A 19,794-nucleotide genomic window follows, 5' to 3' on the forward strand; every position below is an offset into this window, starting at 1 on the left:
TTCAATTATCTCACCTCAAATAGTTTAGCTCATTTAATTAAGTTAGGGTAAGAATTATTGTAAAATTTGTAACAGTGTTAAAATTTTATGAATAAGTAAATCTATCTAAGAGATATTCACTTCAACAATGTAACAGAAAGATTAGTTGAATGAAAAAAAAAAGGACAGAAAACGAAAATGGAATGTGTTACTGCTTACATCAAATGATCTACCTTTCCGGCGCTTTGAATAAGATTGAGGTTGCATGTAGTCTCTTTTATCACTCACCAAAAACTTCACCATGTTTGCAACTACCAAGTCCTCCACTTTGTCACCTTTTTTCTTCTTCAGCAGAACAATCTCTGTCCCTTCCAAATCCAATTTCTGGAATTTGGTTCCAATGAAACACTCTTCTTCTCCGGGACACTTGGCCTCAAGAACCCTCCACATCTCTTGTAACTCTCCATCACAACATGTTTCTCAGAGATCCTTATCAATTCAGGTTCCGTTTTATTTATTTTATTTACTTATCTATTAATGATCATGTTAGGATTCCTTGTTTCATGTTCTACTTCTGACTGAACCCAAAATATCATGTCTTGTTCTTTGTTGTTATCATGTATTATTTTTTAAACAATTTACTGTTTTCTGAAAGGTTTGTTTGTCTTTTCCACAAAATACTTGGAACAAAGTATTTGAAGAGAAAAAAGATGAGAAACTATCTCCCAGGTGTTTATTTATGTATGTTTTGATCCCAAACTCTTGTTTTAGAAAAAAAGTTCAAAACTTGATAGATTTTGAATGAGAAATTGTTTGTAGCGTAGTTAGAAATATTTTCTAGAAGACAGTTTTCACAATGAAATAAAAGATCAAATCTTGAGATCTTATTGGCTGTGGCTTATATCAAATTTGAATTCCAAACAATGGTCTTGATTATCAGATTATGAGCCAAGACGATTTCTCTTCGTGCAGGGGGGTGAAGGTTTTTTCAGGGGTGTGTTGGAAAGTATGCAATCCGTTTACTTGAACAGAAACCCTACTGCAAAGGCCGTATTGGAACTTGTTCAATCTGTTGAGAACAATTCAATATGTTATGATCATCTTGCATTCAGGACATTTGGGGTACTTTTCTCTGCTTTTCTTCCTTGCAATTGTAACTTTTCTGTGTGATTTGGTTATATCTCATTAGCTCATTCATGTGTGTTGTTGAACTTAACTAGGTAAATGGTTATGGAATTGATTCAATGGCTAGCTTTTTTCTGGATTATGGCTATACTCAGCGAGAGGAGTTAAGATTTCCTGCAAAAAAGTTGAGGGCACTGTGGTTTTCTCCTCCTGCAGATTCACAGGCTGGCAGTGGCAGTGGCATTAATGGACCTCTGCCCAGAATATTTATTTCAGAGCTACTGGTAGATCAAATGAGTCCACAAACTCAGGTGTGTTTGCCAGAAAGGTCATCTATTTTATCATTCAAAAAACTATAGACCTCACATATTAACCTTCTTAAAGAATTATAAATAATGTAAAATTGTTTTATTTTTACCTAAGACTGTGATGTTGCTGTAGTATTAAATGTTGAAGAGTGTTACAATAATCTGAGAACCAAATAACGGATTGATTTCTTAAGACTGCAATCCATATCTGTATGATACACATAGTTGCATGAAGTCAATGGTTTACACTTTCGTTTCTTCCCCAAACCCAATTGAATTGAAAGAATTTGGAATTTTTTGTGAAGGAAATAATTAGAAAATACACTGAATCATCCGGGGATGGAAACAAGTATGCAGCACTTGCAAGTTCCCTTGGACATTTAACATGGGAAAAGCCCTTATATTCAGAGTTTCAACAATTGGCAAGGTATTATTTATTACTGTCTGTATGGTGAGAAATGTTTTTTGAGGAAAGTTTATATTCTCTTCTATCATCTAGCTTAGTTATGGTTTGTTTGTTGGTATCTAATACACAGTGAAAGTGAGTATGCTGCCTGGACCCTAGTCAATGGTTATGCGCTGAACCATGTTACTATATCCACCCATCGGCTGAACACTCATTTGAAGGATATAAAAGCACTAAATCAGTTTATTGAAGAGAGTGGATTCAGGTTGAATTCTGAAGGAGGATTGCTGAAAGGTTTGCATCCTTGTTTGTTATTATGCAAGTACAAGGTTTTCTAATGTTCAATGTCAGACAATCTCAGCATGGTTTCTTTCTGATAAGACAATTGCTATCTCAAGTGAAAAAATTAGGAATGAAGAGCAGATAACTTCCTCTTATATTAATGAATGGCAAACATGACTATATTCCTTCAATTCCTGCTTCTGTTCACCTTCTGAAAATTTGGCCTCACTCATCAAATCTAAATCTTGAATATTCTGAGTACTGACAAAACAAAGGAATGGTATAAAGCAGCTTGTTAATCTGTTTGCGTGAGTGTGTATCATCAGTGTGCGAATCATGCTTCTAATTTTGAGATGAATATGGAAATTATTACCTAGACTAACTGTGAACATGCTGATATAATTGACTGTTTGAAGATAATCATAGCAAGTTGTAGTTTTGTGATCATGTGAATGATTTGAATACTTCCTCTACCTCCAGTGAGCCCTGATGGTCTTCTCCAGCAAAGCTCAACTGTAGCAGATTCAATCTCTTTCCAATTTTCTGATGATATTATTGAATCAGTCCCTTGCTCATATATTGAATTTGCCGAGCGTCTGGTGCTGCCACAGTATAGAAATTTACCTGACACAGAGGTAATTATCATTCTTTCTTTTGACCATATGGTTTTAGCTTTCTGTGACAGTTATTTTCTTTGTTGTTCTTGGCCAATACTGATTCTGTGACCGATCTTTTTGGTTAAAGATGAAACTGAGAAGAACTACCTTAAGTTTTGAACCACCTGCTAACACAAAATTTGTTGCAAGGCATTTTCTGGTGGATTTGCTAATTCTTCGTCTAACTAACGAAACAGGTTAAAGAGTTCCATAGAAGGGATGGTTTTGAGGTAGCAAGTGCTGACAAGATATTTGAAAGCACGTCCAAGGAGCAGTTAAGCAGAGTAGGCTAAGAGCCTTTTCTCTCTCTACACCATGATCCAACAGAAAACATGTTACATTTTACATTTAGTTATATTCATTCTTGTGGATGTTGCATAAATAATTTGGGATTATGTCTTTATGAATAAGTCATTCAATTCTGGTTTTGGAAATGGACATGTTTTAGATATGTTATTGATATAACAGCACTCTAGAAAAAGTTATAATCAGAGACTATATAATACTATAAGTAAATATACAAAAATGATAGTTAACAAAATAAGTATATGTCCTGCAGTGTTTTCAAATTTCAGGTTTATATTTAGAATGTTTAAGAAATGTATTCTTAATTTAGTTTTTTGTTTTATTATTACGGATCTTGTAATTTTAAGAGGAGAGAAAATTACATAACTTTTATAAATATAAAATAGAAAGTCAAGTCAGATTGAAAATTCTCATTATAGCCATTCACTAATTGATTTCATATTACATAATGGATGAAGTAGCATTAAGGTTATGTTCTTTTGAGTGGATTTAAGAGAGTGAATTTGAGGAGATTTGAGAGGATTTGAAAATAATTTTTTTTGTCGTTTATTTGAGTGAATTTGGAGGTAAATGAGAGTGAATTTGAAAATAAATTTTTTTAATGTCATGTCAGTATAATTTTATACTAATTCTCACAAATTTTATTTCTAAATTCACTCTCATTTACCTCTAAATTCACTCTCATTTACATCTAAATTCATTCTCATTTACCTCTAAATTCACTTAAATAAACGACAAAAAAATTTATCTTCAAATCTTCTCAAATTCACTCAAAAAAATCTTCTCAAATCCACTCAAAAAAACTGAATTTTTTTCAAAATAACCATTCCAGGATAATTTCGTATTAAACATTCCTAAAAAAATTCTGTATTCCATAATACCTTTACTATCTCGATATGTTTTAAAAAGGGCAATTTTTAGCCATTTGTTTTCTGCACCCCATAATTACTATTTGCATGCCTATAATTTTTAAAATGACAACTCTGCCTTTAATGATATATTTCAATGAGACTTTGGGATTTCTTATTTATTCTAAAAATCTTTCGACATAAGCTATTCGAGAACAAGTTTTTCGGAACATATGAGATGTTTTTTTAAAACATTACATAAACATCCATCTTTCTTTTCCAAATTGAAAAATCTAAAAATATTAAGAATCGAACAATTAAGATCTATTGAAATAAAATGTTAAATATGAAATTATGCAAGTATGAGTGTGAAATTAAGAACTACATGAACATTTCTATAACTCTTTCCATGTATGACCGTTAAAAACTATACAAATAAACACATTAGGGTGAAAGAATTAAAGTAAATAAAAACAGTCGAAAAAGTAAGAGTATGTTCTAATAAAGTTAAAGTAATAACTTTTAAAAAATACATAGAAACTTGAAATAAGTTGAATGCAATTAATCAAATTGTCGAATTTAAACAAATTTTAGTCACCTCTTTTAAACTGTGTCAACCTAATTGGAAATGTACCTAAAACTTTAATTTTAAGAAAGAATTATACATTGGAAACATTATTAACACGTACTTTTGCTATTGCTAGTAAAATTTTAAACAATTACATGTCACTCCGGACCTTCAATTATTGTCCAGAAGGTAAGAAAAGGAAAATCTTAGAACAATAAGTAAAGAATGGAAAGTATTACATTATTAATACACTTCCACCATATCTCTTCAAAAAATCATTTTAATAAGTAAAAATCATAAACTAATACTTTTGGAACATTCTCATGCGACCCCACATAAAAAGTATATTATCCTACACTTGAACCCCACACAGTATAATCTTTAGAGACAAAAATGATAAGAATGAACAGGGCAAACGATCGATCTATAAACATTGAAATTTGAATTTTTAACTACAAGAAGGTGCCATAAAGTGCTATAAAGTATAACCTGCTGCCTATAAGCTATACAAGATACGGATCCGGATCATATAAGAACAAATAAGTGCTAAAAATTAAGCAATAAAGCTTCTTTCTCATCTTTTTATAAACAAAAAGACTGATTAATAAAGAGGTGCAGGGTTTGATATCACAAGCAAAGCCTAAGAGATAACAATTTCCGGTGAGAAATGTGAAAACAAAATAAAATAAGGATGATGATTTCATAATGTTCAATATTTTCAAACACCCTGATGAAAATATTGAATAACAATTTGACAGAAGAGACAGTAACTCGATAAGCTTCACTTGCTCCCACCCAAATATTCTTTCAAGCGAAAGCCATAACATAATATCATAAAGCAACATGCTTCTTTTGCTTTCAAGATCTCCATGAACGGATGATGCTTTGACACAAGGTACATCTACACGGAAAAACTAAGAAATGACATAAAAGGTGAAAGGGAAAAAGAGAATTTTCACCAGCTCTACGCTTTACCATTGGTCTTTGGAGATGGTTGAGGAAACTGATGGTGATAAGGAGATGCATAGGTACCATTTGGTATAGAAAGACTCCTTTGCTGCTGTCCGTTGCGGCTGAGCAATGCTCCTTGTGTTCGACCGTTTCTTGTGTTGGGGCTCGCTCCAATGCGGTCGGCTTGCATCGTCTGGTAATAATATGAAGAGCTTGCCATGTCCTTGAGGTTTGGCAAAGGCTTCAAAGCTTCTACAACTTCACTCATCAGAGGCCTGGCTTTTGGATCTCTACAAAGGCAATGAGCAGCTAGTTGGGCAGCTTTCTGAGCACCTTTCACCGAAAAGTGCCCTTCCAAACGAGGGTCTATCAACTTGTAGAACCTTCTCCTCTCTCCCAGATGCGGCCGAGCCCATTCCACAAGGTTATGTTCACCATTGGGTCTGTGTTTGTCCATGGATCTTCTCCCAGTCAACATCTCCAGTAGTACCACTCCAAAACTGTACACATCACTTTTTGATGTAAGATGACCTGCAACACAAGTGAATGTTATTAGAATTCAACCAATTAGATATTGGATGGATTGTGTTTAAATGCATTTGGAAAAAACATAACTGAAACTTAAACTCCAATTTTGTAAGTCATAAACATTAAGAAAACACAACTGAAGATATCAAACCCATCAATACAATTGATCATCGGACAGGGAGAATATAGACAGATCAACTAATTTACTATCTTAACCATAATTTGTCTAGAGTGGAAAACAAATAATATCAGAGATAAAAGCTTAAAACATTCCAAACATTAAAACAGTCCCACAAGGAATTATGTTTACAATTTTTGTTTAGAATTTTGTTGAAAGTAATGATCATCAATAAATAAAACTAATAACTTAGCAGATGAAAAATACCTAACAAAATGAAGTCAGATAGAAATAGCATCAACGCCTAAGCATTCAAGACTTTATAGATAAAATGATAAATAATTAACTAAAACATTAAGATTTGGAAGTGCTGTATCAACCAAAAGTTACCTGTCATGACATATTCTGGTGCAGCATAGCCATAGGTTCCCATCACTCGAGTAGACACATGGGTTTTATCACCTTCTGGGCCATCTTTGGCAAGACCAAAGTCCGAGAGCTTGGCGTTGTACTCCTGAATTTGTACAAAACGTTAGATGAACAAAAAGGGAAACACATGTAATCATAATGTAGTTTTTGGCACTTACTGCATCTAATAGTATATTTGAAGTTTTAAAATCCCTATATATTACTGGTCGATCGGCTTCTTCATGAAGAAAAGCAAGACCCTTAGCAGCTCCAAGGGCAATTTTCATTCTAATGGACCATGGAAGAGGCAGGGATCCTACATATGGCATAATTTCAACTTGAGAACATAAATAAGAAAAGACATAATCCAAATATAAAATATATAACCGCAATATTGAGTTACAGTTCTAACCCTGATAGAGAAAACTACTAAATCCCTTATATAACAACTGAGATACTCAAAGAAACAAAGTTATTAATGGAATCATTATAATGGTATAGATTAGATTCATGCATTATTCTAAATAGGCAGAGCACAACAGTAATAGTAATACAATAGACGTACTACATTATGTAACCCCTTTTGCCTTGTACGTCTAGATCTCCATGCCAAATTAACAAAAGTTTATAACCTTATAACCTGACTTCTGTGGATCTGAAACCATGCTTTACGAGAGAAATCCAGCAGGGTTCTTTTTTATGTGATCAAAATTTCAAGGTGCAGTAGTGATCTAACTATTATTCTCAAAGAAGAAACAGTGGAAACTAATTGCATAGAAAAGGGTAACTTACTCCTAAACAAGTGATTTTCTAGGCTACCCCGAGGCATGAACTCATACACCAGCAACCTTTGATCATCTTCAATGCAGTAACCTACAAGTTTAACAAGGTTCGGATGAACTAGATCGCCAAGAAAATTTACTTCAGCCTGTCATGTTATCCAAAGGAGAATGATCATTAGAAATGTAAAATTCAGTACATAATAATAGAACAAAAGAAGAAGTTTTGAAAATGTGCAAACCAGCCATTCTTTATGACCCTGGAGCCCATCATGGTTGAGGGTTTTTACAGCAACAGTAAGCCCTGTGCCAGGTTTCACGGGAGCAGTTCCATTTTCTTCAATCCAACCCTTGAAAACACAACCAAACCCACCTTCACCAAGAAAACTTTCAGGCCGAAAATTTCTGGTAGCTAACTTAAGATCATTGAAAGAGAACTTTCGCAGCCTGGAAGCAATTTTAAGCTCCTCTTCAAGTTTGGAAGTGGATGAATTACTTTCTGCGTTACTAGTGGTTGTAGAAGAGACTGCCGGAGCTGTTGGTTGGTCTCTACTAGTATCATTAGTTGATTTACTTTCCGCTAATGGGATGCCACCAAAAGAGAATTTAAAAAAAAAAGTATTAGGACCAGTAAAAAACAAAAAATATTGCCCCATGCATTATAGGTTTTATAATAGATTCGAAAAGTCAGAATTAAACACAACCTCCGGTAATTTGCCTTCTAAGCATATATGTGAAATTCAGTTATGCCCATAGAGTAAATTCCTTCCGTATATCTAATCTCAAGTTCATACGATAGTAATTACCTACCACAACCAATGTCAAATCTGACATTTCCTAGCCAGTCTAAAATTTAGATTTTTTACACGGGCTTCTCACTTTGAACCAGAAAATCACATATGGTGGTGGGTAAAGAAAACATTCTATTGATGAAGCTAACATATGCACTGTCATATCTCTTGGGATTAAAAATGTAATTCACTGCAGTTCTGTATAAACAAGAATGAAAAATCCCAAAATCACATTTCAATTTCAACTTTGTTTTTCTGCAGCCCCAAGCAGCACCCATGTCATTCCTAATCGTTTGTGTATCATTTGACATCACATAGCATGGTAAGTTTCAACCAGGTAGCAAGCCAAAGAGGTAAACAATCGTGCATTGGGTGCTCGAGATAGAATTCTCAAACCCCAAGCAAACTAACAACTAAAACAAAAAATGGGGGAAGCTTATGCACCAACAAAATCAATGACAAGCACATTCACATAGATGGAAATTCCAAGCAAATCATCACAAGAACAAGAACAACAACAGCAATATCAGTACCAACTCTTGCAAGTAAACAGTAATGATTACCATAATGAGTACTGGTGCCACTGCCACTGACTGAGGTGTCGACCTTGGATCTTGAGGAAATGCAGCTGCCAATAAACCTGAGCCTAAGCCAACAACCAGACCCAGCCCCTTCTACTTCCTCATCCCCTTTCTTCTTCTTCCTCCCCTTTGATTTGCACACAGCCCAAGGCTCCACCACCTTACCATTCTCAGCACCCAAACCCATCTCTACCAGTTCCTAGACAACCAAACCCAGATATCATCAATTCCAAATACCACCTCCCCCTACCCTCCCACTAACCCAGATGGCAAATTCCCAAATAAAACCTAAAGATCACAACTTTACAACCCAACAACCCTTGAAACGAGTAACCCAGAAGACCCAGAAATAGAGACCGAAAGGGGGAAAAGTAACAGATCACATTAAATAAGTGAAAATACCCAAACAAAAAAAGGAAAAAAGAAAACTTGAAGGGTAGATAGATTGGGAATTGGGAAATGAAAAGTGAAGTGAGGAGAGTGGGGGCAGAAAGAACAGAGTGAACAGCACCTGGGCTGAACTCAGTAATCTCCGCTCAAAGATACATAACTGAAATGGGTCCTCCTCTGTAACAATACCACAACACACACCATGCTCAACAAAAATTTATGAATTTTCTTTTAAATTAAACATACTAATAATATTTAATACAGTTTTCTAAATTTAAATATTTGGATAATACTGAGCTAGCAGTTACAAGTTACAAGTTCTCTCTCCTTGGTTTGTTGCTATGTGATAAGACTGGGATTTTATTAATTAAATTAATTTTATTATTGTAATGTAACGATAAATATTAGTTAAATGTGTTGTTACAATAATAAAAGAGATATTTTTATTACCAAAGACTATGTAACTAAATAAGAGAGTTTGTAACTGTAAAAGAAGAGTGGAACCTCATCAGGTAGAGCCAGACCACCATATTTCTGAAGTAACACTTATCATGTGTGTTTTTAATATTTCATAACAGTCCCTCTTTGCTGTAAAAGGAATGGTACATAAATATTATTTAAATATGTAGTGACAGTTTAGTTTAATTCATTGATTATTCTAATATAGTTATTAAATACTTACGATAATGTTTAAATGTTATTTTAAAATGTAATATATATATATATATATATATATATATATATATATATATATATATATATATATATATATATATATATATATATATATATATTTATTGTTAACCCATGGATTCTAAGTTTTAAAGTTAAGGGTATTTTAATAATTTTCATTCTCAAAACTTAAAAAAAAAAAAAACCCTCAAACCCTTACTCACCTCTCTCATCCCTCTCAATCTTTAACATTTTCTCTGTCATCCCCCTACTGTAGTCCCAATTGAAAAAATCAGAAACACTTGCCTTTAAAAAATTTGCCTTTGTAAAGAGTTGAGTCATTGACATATTCACCTTAAGGCAAAGGTTCATTCAAGATCTCTTCAATTTCACCATCTTCACTAACCTTTCTAATTTGATCATCTACATAGGTTGAATAATCATCTCTAAAAAAAACCCTTCAGGCCAATTACCAATTCTTTCGGATGTCATTATGCTTGTGAAAATTAGATAAAATTATATACGACAAAAATTATAAAATGAAAACTCATTATAAAGTCATTTTTTTTTGTAAGAAATTGTTTAACAACGAGTGTTTCTGATTTTTTTTCAGGCCAATTACCAATTCCTTTGATGTCATTATGCTTGTGAAAATTATATAAAATTAGATAAGACAAAAATTATAAAATAAAAACTCATTATAAAATCATTTTTTTGTAAGAAATTGTTTAACAACGAGTATTTCTGATTTTTTCCAGGTCAATTATCAATTCCTTTATGTTTGTGAAAATTGGATAAAATTAGATAAGACAAAAATTATAAGATGAAAATTCATTATAAAATCACTTTTTTTGTAAGATTGTCTAAGGACAAGTGTTTCTGATTTTTTCAATTGGGGCTACAGTAGGGATGACAGAGAAAAGATTGGAGTGAGAAAGAGGAAAGAAAATGGTTGAGAGGAATGAGAGAGGTGAGTAAGGGTTTGAGGTGTTTCTTTTTTTTTTTTTAGTTTTGAGAATGAAAATTATTAAAATACCCTTAACCTTAAAACTTAGAATCCATGATATATAAGGATAGTTTTGTCTACTAAAACCCGGTACACATTGCTAAAATGTACCAACTGAAAAACAGGTGTTTGTAATGTTATTTATGATAAATTTAATGTTATTTATTATATAATTTATTAGGTTATTTTAAATATTGATGTATATTTCAGACTAAAAGATAAATTTCTTGTACTTGAACTTTCTTACCCATGTTAAACTAATTTATGAATTATAATTAAAGTGAATGTTTAATACCTATTTTGATTCCTCTTTTTGTCTTTTTTGTTTAAAGTGGTTATTGACTTCTTGAGACATTCAAAGTTGTTCCAATTTTTGTAATTTTTGTTCAATGTGGTCTTTTTTTTAATGACATAATGTTCATGTAAGCCATCAGTAAATGACGTTGTCCATTTTTTCTAACGTGGTTGTCCATGGTGGTTAGGGCTTTCTAGCTCGCAGTTTGGCTTCCTATAGCGGTGCGAAGGTGGATTTCACAATTATGATTTTTTGGTTTGTGATTTGACGCTTGTGTTTGCAGGTGGCTGATGTAAGGGTTTTGTGGATGCTTCCATGGTTGATCGTTATGATGACTCAAGAGTAAGGTTTCACGATTGTGCAAATCTGTGGTGGTTGAACGAGCACGGTGCCTTGTTGTAGTTGATTTGATTTGCGGTGCTAGAGATGTTGGGTTTCATTTACAATTTGTGGTCTTAGGCTTTCTGATTAGCAAGTTCGAACTCGCAATGAGGTTTCGTGTGAAGGAGGCATGAAATGGGTCATTAGGGTTTTGTTGTGACTTTTGTTGGTTGTGCGAGGAAGTGATGACTAATAAAGGTTCCTGCACTGGTTCGTGGTTGCGCTGTTGATGACTTTGCGTTTGGTTTGGGTGGCTAGCCATGGAGGTTCTCGCGGTCTGGTGCGCGATTTAGGATTTTCTGCATGTTGCTCGTGAGGTAGCTTATATGTGATTTGTGGCTTGCTCGAAGAAGATGTTGGTTGTCTCGCGTTAGTATTACGAGGATATGGAACAAGGAAGAAGATTGTGATGCCTTGCGGCGGCGTAGTGACGAGGAGGGAGAGTTTGGTGACCGGTGATGCAGCGACGATGAAGTCGAGGATGTTGGGAAGAAGATGAGATGAGGTGGCAACCACATCATTCACTAGTGGCTCACGTGGACACTGTGTCATTAACGATTTAGACGCTATCAGAGAAAAGTACCAAATTGAACAAAAATTACAAAAATAGGACAACTTTAAACATTTAAAAAAGTTGAGGACCACTTTAAATCAAACTAACGAAAATAGAGACAAAAATAAATATTAAACTTAAATTAAATTTGTGTGTAAAGCTTAATTTATTTAATGACATATTTCATGGGCTATGTGCTGAAATTATTGATGCAAATACTAAATAAGTTCATCTTATATTCTTAGTCTGCATTGGAAAGTGAAAAAGAGCATATTGGATTTGAGGAGTAAATAGATTTGGACTTTTTGAAAACAAGAGTTTGGGATCTTAGTAAAAGAAAGTGGGTAAATAGCAATATGAAATATATATATATATATATATATATATATATATATATATATATATATATATATATATATATATATATATATATATATAGCTATAACACTTTGATCTCACCACACACAATCTTGAGAGACAATAATAGCCATGACAGAACTATAAACATTGAAATTTGCACTTTTAGCAAGGTGTTATTAAGTGCTATAAAGTATAAGCTAAATACTTTAAGTTAAATACAAGGAACTAGATCCTATGAGAAGAAATGTGAAAAGTAAAATAAGGATAAGGATTTGATATGTTAAATATCTCCTAACGAGAATATAACGTAAATTCTTGGCTACAAAAACTATAAACTTTTGGATCTTCAAATTTATTCTTTTCCAAATTATATTATACTATCAGAGTTTCAAACTGAAAAGCACATTATTCTCATGGTAATGACTGGAGGTGAGTCCTTATTTATTTTCTGCTTTATCTTTTCATTTAGTATCACAACAAGATTAAATACCCATATAATACACATAAGGGACATTGTAGTTTAGCTAAAAGCATGGGAGGTTACTATGTCTGATTCCTTTTAGTACATTATATTTTGTGTACTTTGCCTTATAAATATTATCCTTTTAAAATTTCTTATAATACACATAGCGATAAGTGGTTTATTAATGCATTATTGACTATATGTGTTCAAGAAGAGGAAAGATTGGTAGTGAAGGAAGGAGGAATGGTGAATTTGACTACTTCTCTTAAGAATAAGTATAATCGGGTTAATCAAAAGGAAAATACATGTTCTAGGCTAGTTATAAAGAAGGAGTCTAAGAGTTTCTTTAAGAAGAGACACATGGAGAAGGATTGCCTAAAGTTTAAAAATTGGATAGAGAAGAAATGTAATTATTTTCCTTTCTTTGTTATGAATATAATATGACTAGTAATAATCATAACACATGGTGAATTGATTTTGGATCTACAAATCATGTTTGTAATACTATATAGGATATGCAAAGCCTAAGGAGACTAGTGGGAAGTGAACATTACATCTATTCAGAAAGCAAGACGAGTTCACATGTGGAGGCCATTGGGATGTGCAATTTAGTTTTACGTAGTGGTTTTATTTTGTGTTTAGAAAAGGTCTTTTGTGCTCCTAGTTTTAGATACTTGTGTGGATTGCATTAAAGGTAAGCAAATTAACAAGTCCAAAAAAGGTGCTAAAAGGAGTTCATACATATATTTACGGATGCAAATAATCTAAGATACTTCATCACCTTTATTGAGGATTACTCACCATATATGTATCTTTACTTACTTCATTATAAGGATAAAGCTTTAAATGCCTTTAAAGTTTTTAAGGTTGAAGTATATTTATAGTGCATAAAGCAACTTAAGATTGTGAGATTGGATAAAGGTGGAGAGTATTATGGTAGATACACTATAAGTGGACAAACACATAGTCAATTTGCAAAATTTCTTCAAGTGTTTTCCAACACACTATGTCTGGTTCTCTATATCATTACTGTGTGACAAAAGGAAGAAATCAAACTTTAATGGATATCGCGAGAAGGATAAGGAGTAATGCAAAACTTCTTAAATTTTTGTGAATTAAAGCACTTAAGATGGGTGTGTATATAATTAACCGAGTTTCAACCAAGACTCTTTTAAGAACACCTTTGAAATTATTCAAACACGTTTGGGGATTCCCAACTGAAATAAGGGTAACAAAACGGGTCAGGTTGAAAATTTCAACTTGTTAGCTTGTTTTGGTTTGGTATGTCTAGCTTGTCAATTTGACAAGTCAAAATGCGAATCAGCTTGGCGTGACTTGAAACGTCTTTTTTTTTTCTAAAATTAAAAATTAAAAATAAAAATAAAAATAATTAAAGGGATTAATTTTTTTATATTATATTTTTTTTAAATATAATTTAAATCATTAACACTTACAAAATTCAGTTTTAATTATTAATTATAATAAAATAATTTAACATGTAAATATAATAATTAATTTAATTTATCTAATTAAAAACATTAACTAATCAATTAAAATTTTAAAAAATATTTTATATAATTAAATGTGTTTATATATATATATATATATATGGGGTTTGCTAACGTGCGTACGCCTATTTTTCAGTTGGTACATTTTAGCCATGTGTACCGGATTTTACTAGACAAAAATATCCTTATATATCATGGATTCTAAGTTTTAAGGTTAAGGGTATTTTAATAATTTTCATTCTCAATACTCACCTCTCTCATTCCTCTTTCATCTTTCTCACTCCAATCTTTTCTCTGTCATCCCTATTGTAGCTCCAATTGAAAAAATAAAAAACACTTGTCGTTAAACAATCTTACAAAAAAATGATTTTATAATTGTAATTTTTGTCTTATCTAATTTTATCCAATTTTCACAAGCATAAAGGAATTGGTAATTGACCTGGAAAAAATCAGAAATATTCGCTGTTAAACAATTTCTTACAAAAAATGATTTTATAATGAGTTTTTATTTTATAATTTTTTTCTTATCTAATTTTATCTAATTTTCACAAGCATAATGACATCAAAGGAATTGGTAATTGTCCTGGAATAAATCAGAAACACTCGTTGTTAAACAATTTCTTACAAAAAATGACTTTATAATAAGTTTTCATTTTATAATTTTTGTCGTATATAATTTTATCTAATTTTCACAAGCATAATGACATCCAAAAGAATTGGTAATTGGCCTGGAGGGTTTGTTTAGAGATGATGATTCAACATATGCAGATGATGAAATTAGAGAGGTTAGTGAAGATGGTGAAATTGAAGAGATCTTGAATGAACCTTTGTCTCAAGGTGAATATGTCAATGACTCAACTCTTTACAAAGGCAAATTGTTTAAAGACAAGTGTTTCTGATTTTTTCAATTGGAGCTACAGTAGGGATGACAGAGAAAAGGTTGGAGTGAGAGAGATGAAAGAGAAATGATTGAGAGGAATGGGAGAGGTGAGTAAGGGTTTGGGGTTTTTTTTTTAAGTTTTGAAAATTATTAAAATACCCTTAACCTTAAAACTTAGAATCCATGATATATAAGGGTATTTTTGTCTACTAAAATCCGGTAAATCATTTCTCTTTCATCTCTCTCACTCCAACCTTTTCTCTGTCATCCCTACTGTAGCTCCAATTGAAAAAATCAGAAACACTTGTCATCCCCTAGTGTAAATACTTTTTAAGATTAACCAATCAAATCTTAAAAAAAATCAGAAACACTTGTCATCCCTACACTTTTTATATATATCACTATAAATACTTTTTAAGATTTGATTGATTAACTAATGTCTCTAATTGAATAAATTAAAATAATTATTTACTTGATAAATTATTTCATTATAATTAATAATTAGAATTTAATTTATAAGTATTAATGATTTAAATTATAACATTATTATATACTTGCATGTTTAACACAAAAATATTTTTTTAATTATTTTTCATTTTAATTTTTATTTAAAAAACAGTGGAGTGAATGAGTTTATCTCACTTCACCTTTGATCAACTAATTTAACAAACCAAAACAACTTGATAAATTGAAAAGTCCAACTCAATATACTAGGATGGTCCACTTTTTCATTATAAAATATATTAAGAAAAAAAAACCATAGACTGGGTTTTTGACAACAGTTCTACAAAAAACCATTGCCATAGAGTATATCATATTTTAAATAAATATTGAATTTTAAGGGTATATGACAGTTGGTTCTTGCAAGAACTATTGTCATAGACCCTTAAAATTAAATATTTATTTTAAATCTGATACACTCTATGACCTTGGTTGATTTCTAATATCTAACTTTGACCAGTATAGAAGATCAAATAATATTAATTTTTTTTTCAAGGGTTCATTGCAGATGTCTTTTTCGATGTTTTCCCAAATACATGATGTACTTTATAAACTTTTCCACAAATTTGAAGGTCAGTCAATAGAATTGGTGTATTGTTATTCTCTTAAAATGTCTATTGAATGTTTTTTTAACCTTTGATATGGATTATTAAAAAGTAAAAATCTTCGATATGGATTATTAGAAAGTAAAAATCTTCGATGATGCATACTTCCTTCCGTGTTTCAATTGATGAGTTGTAGTGTTTTTTTCACATACAGGACATGCTTTATGACCATTAACATTGTACCCTGACAAATTACCGTAAGTTGGGAAAGTTATTAATGATGCAAAATAACATTGCATGCATCACGAAAGTTTCACAAGCGAATGCATCAAATATTTCAACCACAACAACTTCAAGTCTTCAATGGGTGGGTTGAGATAAACATTTATTTCATTTCCAGACTGTCTTGGACCAGATATAATCATAGATAACATTATGTATTTTCTCTTCATGCACAATCAAGGCGATAAATTGTAAATTGTTAATATAACAGGCCAACAATTGTGATTGCTACTTAAATTACCAAACAAATTTATTCCATCAATAATTAAACCAAACCAAAAATTTCTACATTCTTAACCGAATTGGGGGAGTTGTTGATGAATATTTTTTCATTGCATTAAATCACTTAGATGACAAAGCATCCCGTTAGTTGTTCTCTCATCTACATGCCATCTAAGGATTTTAGTGTCTTTTAGATTGGTAAACAAATGCTTAAGTATGACCACGATTGGAAGGTTTCAAAGTATTTTCAAAGCAAAACCATATTTTTTTATCTCACCACTATCTTCATTGTTGTTTTTTGGCTTGAATCATGATAACCTATATTTTAGACATTTTTTCAAAACCTCAAACTCTTTCTTGTATAATATGCAATCATTCGAACATGCATGTATCCTTTTAAACTCCATATCCATCAGATAAAGAATTTCTTTTGCATCATAATTACGAATGGGTAGTGTATTTCTATCTAGCGACATTTCATTCAATAGCGACAACAATTTTGTGAAACTCTTATCGATCAATCCATTGGTCGCCTTTAAATTCATGAGCCTTAACACCGTTTACAATTGTGTCAACTTAGTTGAACCAACAAACTAAGGAGTCTCCACATCACTAGACCTCATCTCATACACATGGGCTTGGGCAAAAGCTTATGCATCAACATCATGGATCTTGTTGTCTAATTTATCTTCTTCTGGTCGATCTTCCATGGTGGAATCAAATACATTTCAGTTCGAGAGATAGTTAGAAAGTCTATTAATTCGTCATGTCCATGTTGTATAACTTCAAAGGAATCCATCACAGATAAGATGTTCCCTAATTTAGATTATGTTCAACTTCTACCCTCATTACGTTGCACAAATTGTATAAATTTTTTTATCCCTCTCTCGTACTCAATACTGATGCATAATGAATTAATCCAATCTTAATCCATACGTATATATATATTAAAATTATTTACAAAATTTCAATAATCTTAAATAATCACTTTCATCACTTTTGTATTCAAAGTTTGACCTTATCACATTTTACGTCTACTTAAAACAAGTTAAATCAAAATTATTTGATATATTTCATTAGTCGAATCAAAATAATTTTAGTTAAATATGTGAAATTTGTTTTAAAATAAACAATAACTTAATCTGTCAAACTAATCCTCCAAAACTATTATAAACTATTATAGATATACAATTAATTACCCATGTTAATACTATGTGAATAATAAAACTTATGGAGTCATTAATTTTGTCTAATTACACTTCATTTATGGATTCCGTAAAAGACTTATGTATTATCCTTCAATATATTAGTAAAATATATACAAGATACTTTCAAAAGTATATTATCTTAAGAGAGATTTTAAATAACAAAATTTGTTAGTATCTATCTTTATATATGTTTATCTATGAATTTAACAAGCAAATAAATACAAAATATATCATAAATAGATAGATAGCTTAAGATATATTAGATATTTTATATAAATATTTTATCTTTTATCTTTAATTAATTTATTATAATTTTTATTTTATATTTTAGATTTAATTTATATTTTTTCTATTATAAATACAGTATCTATCCAATAATGTATATGAAGGACCTGTTATAAATACAGAACTCTGTGTTTCTTCTCGCTTACCACCGTATTTTCTCCGTCGTCACGTTCTCGCCGTGCCTAGCCTCGCCTCGCCGGCTGTCACCGTGCCCATCTCCGTGCCTCGCCGTCGTGCTTGGGGTAGCGTCTCATCACCTGGTCTTCCTTCCACTTTTTTAGAAAGATGGGAGAGAGGAAGGTTTTGAACAAGTATTACCCTCCGGACTTTGATCCCTCCAAGCTTCCCAGAGGCAGAAGGCCCAAGAACCAGCAGATGAAGGTTCGCATGATGCTTCCCATGAGCATTCGATGTAATACTTGTGGCAATTACATCTACAAAGGCACCAAGTTCAATTCCAGAAAAGAAGATGTTATTGGCGAGACGTATCTTGGAATTCAAAAATTTAGATTCTATTTTAAATGCACCAAAAATGTTCAGCTGAAGTTACCATGAAGACCGATCCACAAAATCCGGTGCAACCAGAAATTTTGAACATTAGCGTGCAGAAGATAAAGAAGCTGATAAAATAAGCAGAAGAGGGATGCTGAAGAGATGGGAGATGCTATGAAATCATTGGAAAATAGAACCTTGGATTCTAAAAGGGAGATGGACATCCTAGCTGCATTGGATGAGATGAAATCAATGAAGTCTAGGCATGCAACTGTTTCTGTTGATGAAATGCTGGAGGCTCTGCAGCGCACAGCAGCTGATAAGGAGAAATTCTTGATCAGAAAGCTGATAAGAAGATGAAGCAATCATAAAATCACTTTCCATAATTCAGGAGGTTATGTCAGAACAATTCGTGATCAAGATATTGAAGCCGAGGAGCAATTAGATAAGCTTTCACATCGACATAGCGAAACAAGTTATACTATGAAGAAGGAAAAGATGTTTGTATCATCCAAACAAACCAATTCTTTGGTGAGATTTTGGGGGAAGGAATTCGAGGTGTTAACAAATTTTTTTTTTAACAACTTTTTAATAATAGTTTATATGTTATTGTTTTATTGGTCCTATATTTAATTATTATTGGTCCGTATATTTAAAATAAATAAATAAATAAAAATATTTTTCTGTAATTAAGAAATCATATGTTAAAAGTCCTAGCGGTACGGCTCATGGAAGCGAGGATTAGATCATAAATATTGAATAACTATTTGGTGATTGTAAGTCTTAGAATGGAACAAGTGTCCAAATTTTTGCATGCTTCATTTCAAGGTTAAAATTTAATTATTATTATTATTACTTATAAAAATACATGCGAATATATATTTATTTATCTTTTTTTATAATAGTAAAAAATAATAAAATTATTACTATAATAATAAAAATAAATAAAAATAATTTCTGTAATTTTATTATAAATAGTTTTATTTATTCTTTAGCTAATTTTGTTATTATAAATAGTTACTTTAAATTTAAAAATATTAAATAAAAAATATTTAAAGTAAGAAAAACTATTAAAATTGATAAAATTATTATTTAAAGGATTGGAAAAAAAATATAT

At 31.7% G+C, this 19,794-nt stretch overlaps 2 protein-coding genes and 1 pseudogene across 2 annotated transcripts; 2 read left to right on the forward strand and 1 right to left on the reverse strand.

Annotated features, from left to right (window-relative positions):
- The first annotated feature begins 128 nt into the window (after positions 1-128).
- On the forward strand, positions 129-3,245 carry LOC124848530 (2-oxoadipate dioxygenase/decarboxylase, chloroplastic). The gene is made up of 7 exons (XM_047326221.2): positions 129-481; positions 952-1,101; positions 1,200-1,415; positions 1,718-1,839; positions 1,949-2,112; positions 2,581-2,735; positions 2,954-3,245. The coding sequence occupies exons 1-7, from the start codon at positions 281-283 to the stop codon at positions 3,047-3,049; spliced, it is 1,104 nt and encodes a 367-aa protein (XP_047182177.1). The 5' UTR covers positions 129-280; the 3' UTR covers positions 3,050-3,245.
- A 1,894-nt stretch (positions 3,246-5,139) lies between these two features.
- Positions 5,140-9,230, reverse strand: LOC148202976 (serine/threonine-protein kinase PBL34-like). The gene is made up of 6 exons (XM_088108143.1): positions 8,617-9,230; positions 7,505-7,842; positions 7,276-7,411; positions 6,663-6,799; positions 6,466-6,589; positions 5,140-5,960 (listed from the first exon to the last, which is right to left on the reverse strand). Exons 1-6 carry the CDS (start codon positions 8,819-8,821, stop codon positions 5,443-5,445), a joined length of 1,458 nt encoding a protein of 485 aa, XP_087964269.1. The 5' UTR covers positions 8,822-9,230; the 3' UTR covers positions 5,140-5,442.
- A 9,007-nt stretch (positions 9,231-18,237) lies between these two features.
- On the forward strand, positions 18,238-19,304 carry LOC148202977 (uncharacterized; annotated as a pseudogene).
- The last annotated feature ends 490 nt before the right edge of the window (positions 19,305-19,794 follow it).

The sequence above is a fragment of the Vigna umbellata genome, chromosome 3, assembly GCF_029865625.1.
Source record: "Vigna umbellata cultivar VRB3 chromosome 3, Vumbellata_1.0, whole genome shotgun sequence".
In the NCBI taxonomy this organism is placed as follows: domain Eukaryota; kingdom Viridiplantae; phylum Streptophyta; class Magnoliopsida; order Fabales; family Fabaceae; genus Vigna; species Vigna umbellata.

Coding starts and splice junctions, on each gene's coding strand:
- LOC148202976 (XM_088108143.1), bottom strand. CDS start 8,821: ATGGGTTTGGGTGCTGAGAATGGTAAGGTGGTGGAGCCTTGGGCTGTG. Junction 6,800..7,275: donor AGAAAATCACTTGTTTAGGA/GTAAGTTACCCT, acceptor TGCCATATGTAG/GATCCCTGCCTCTTCCATGG. Junction 5,961..6,465: donor ACCAGAATATGTCATGACAG/GTAACTTTTGGT, acceptor CTTGTGTTGCAG/GTCATCTTACATCAAAAAGT.
- LOC124848530 (XM_047326221.2), top strand. CDS start 281: ATGTTTGCAACTACCAAGTCCTCCACTTTGTCACCTTTTTTCTTCTTC. Junction 2,113..2,580: donor TGAAGGAGGATTGCTGAAAG/GTTTGCATCCTT, acceptor CTCTACCTCCAG/TGAGCCCTGATGGTCTTCTC. Junction 2,736..2,953: donor GAAATTTACCTGACACAGAG/GTAATTATCATT, acceptor CTAACGAAACAG/GTTAAAGAGTTCCATAGAAG.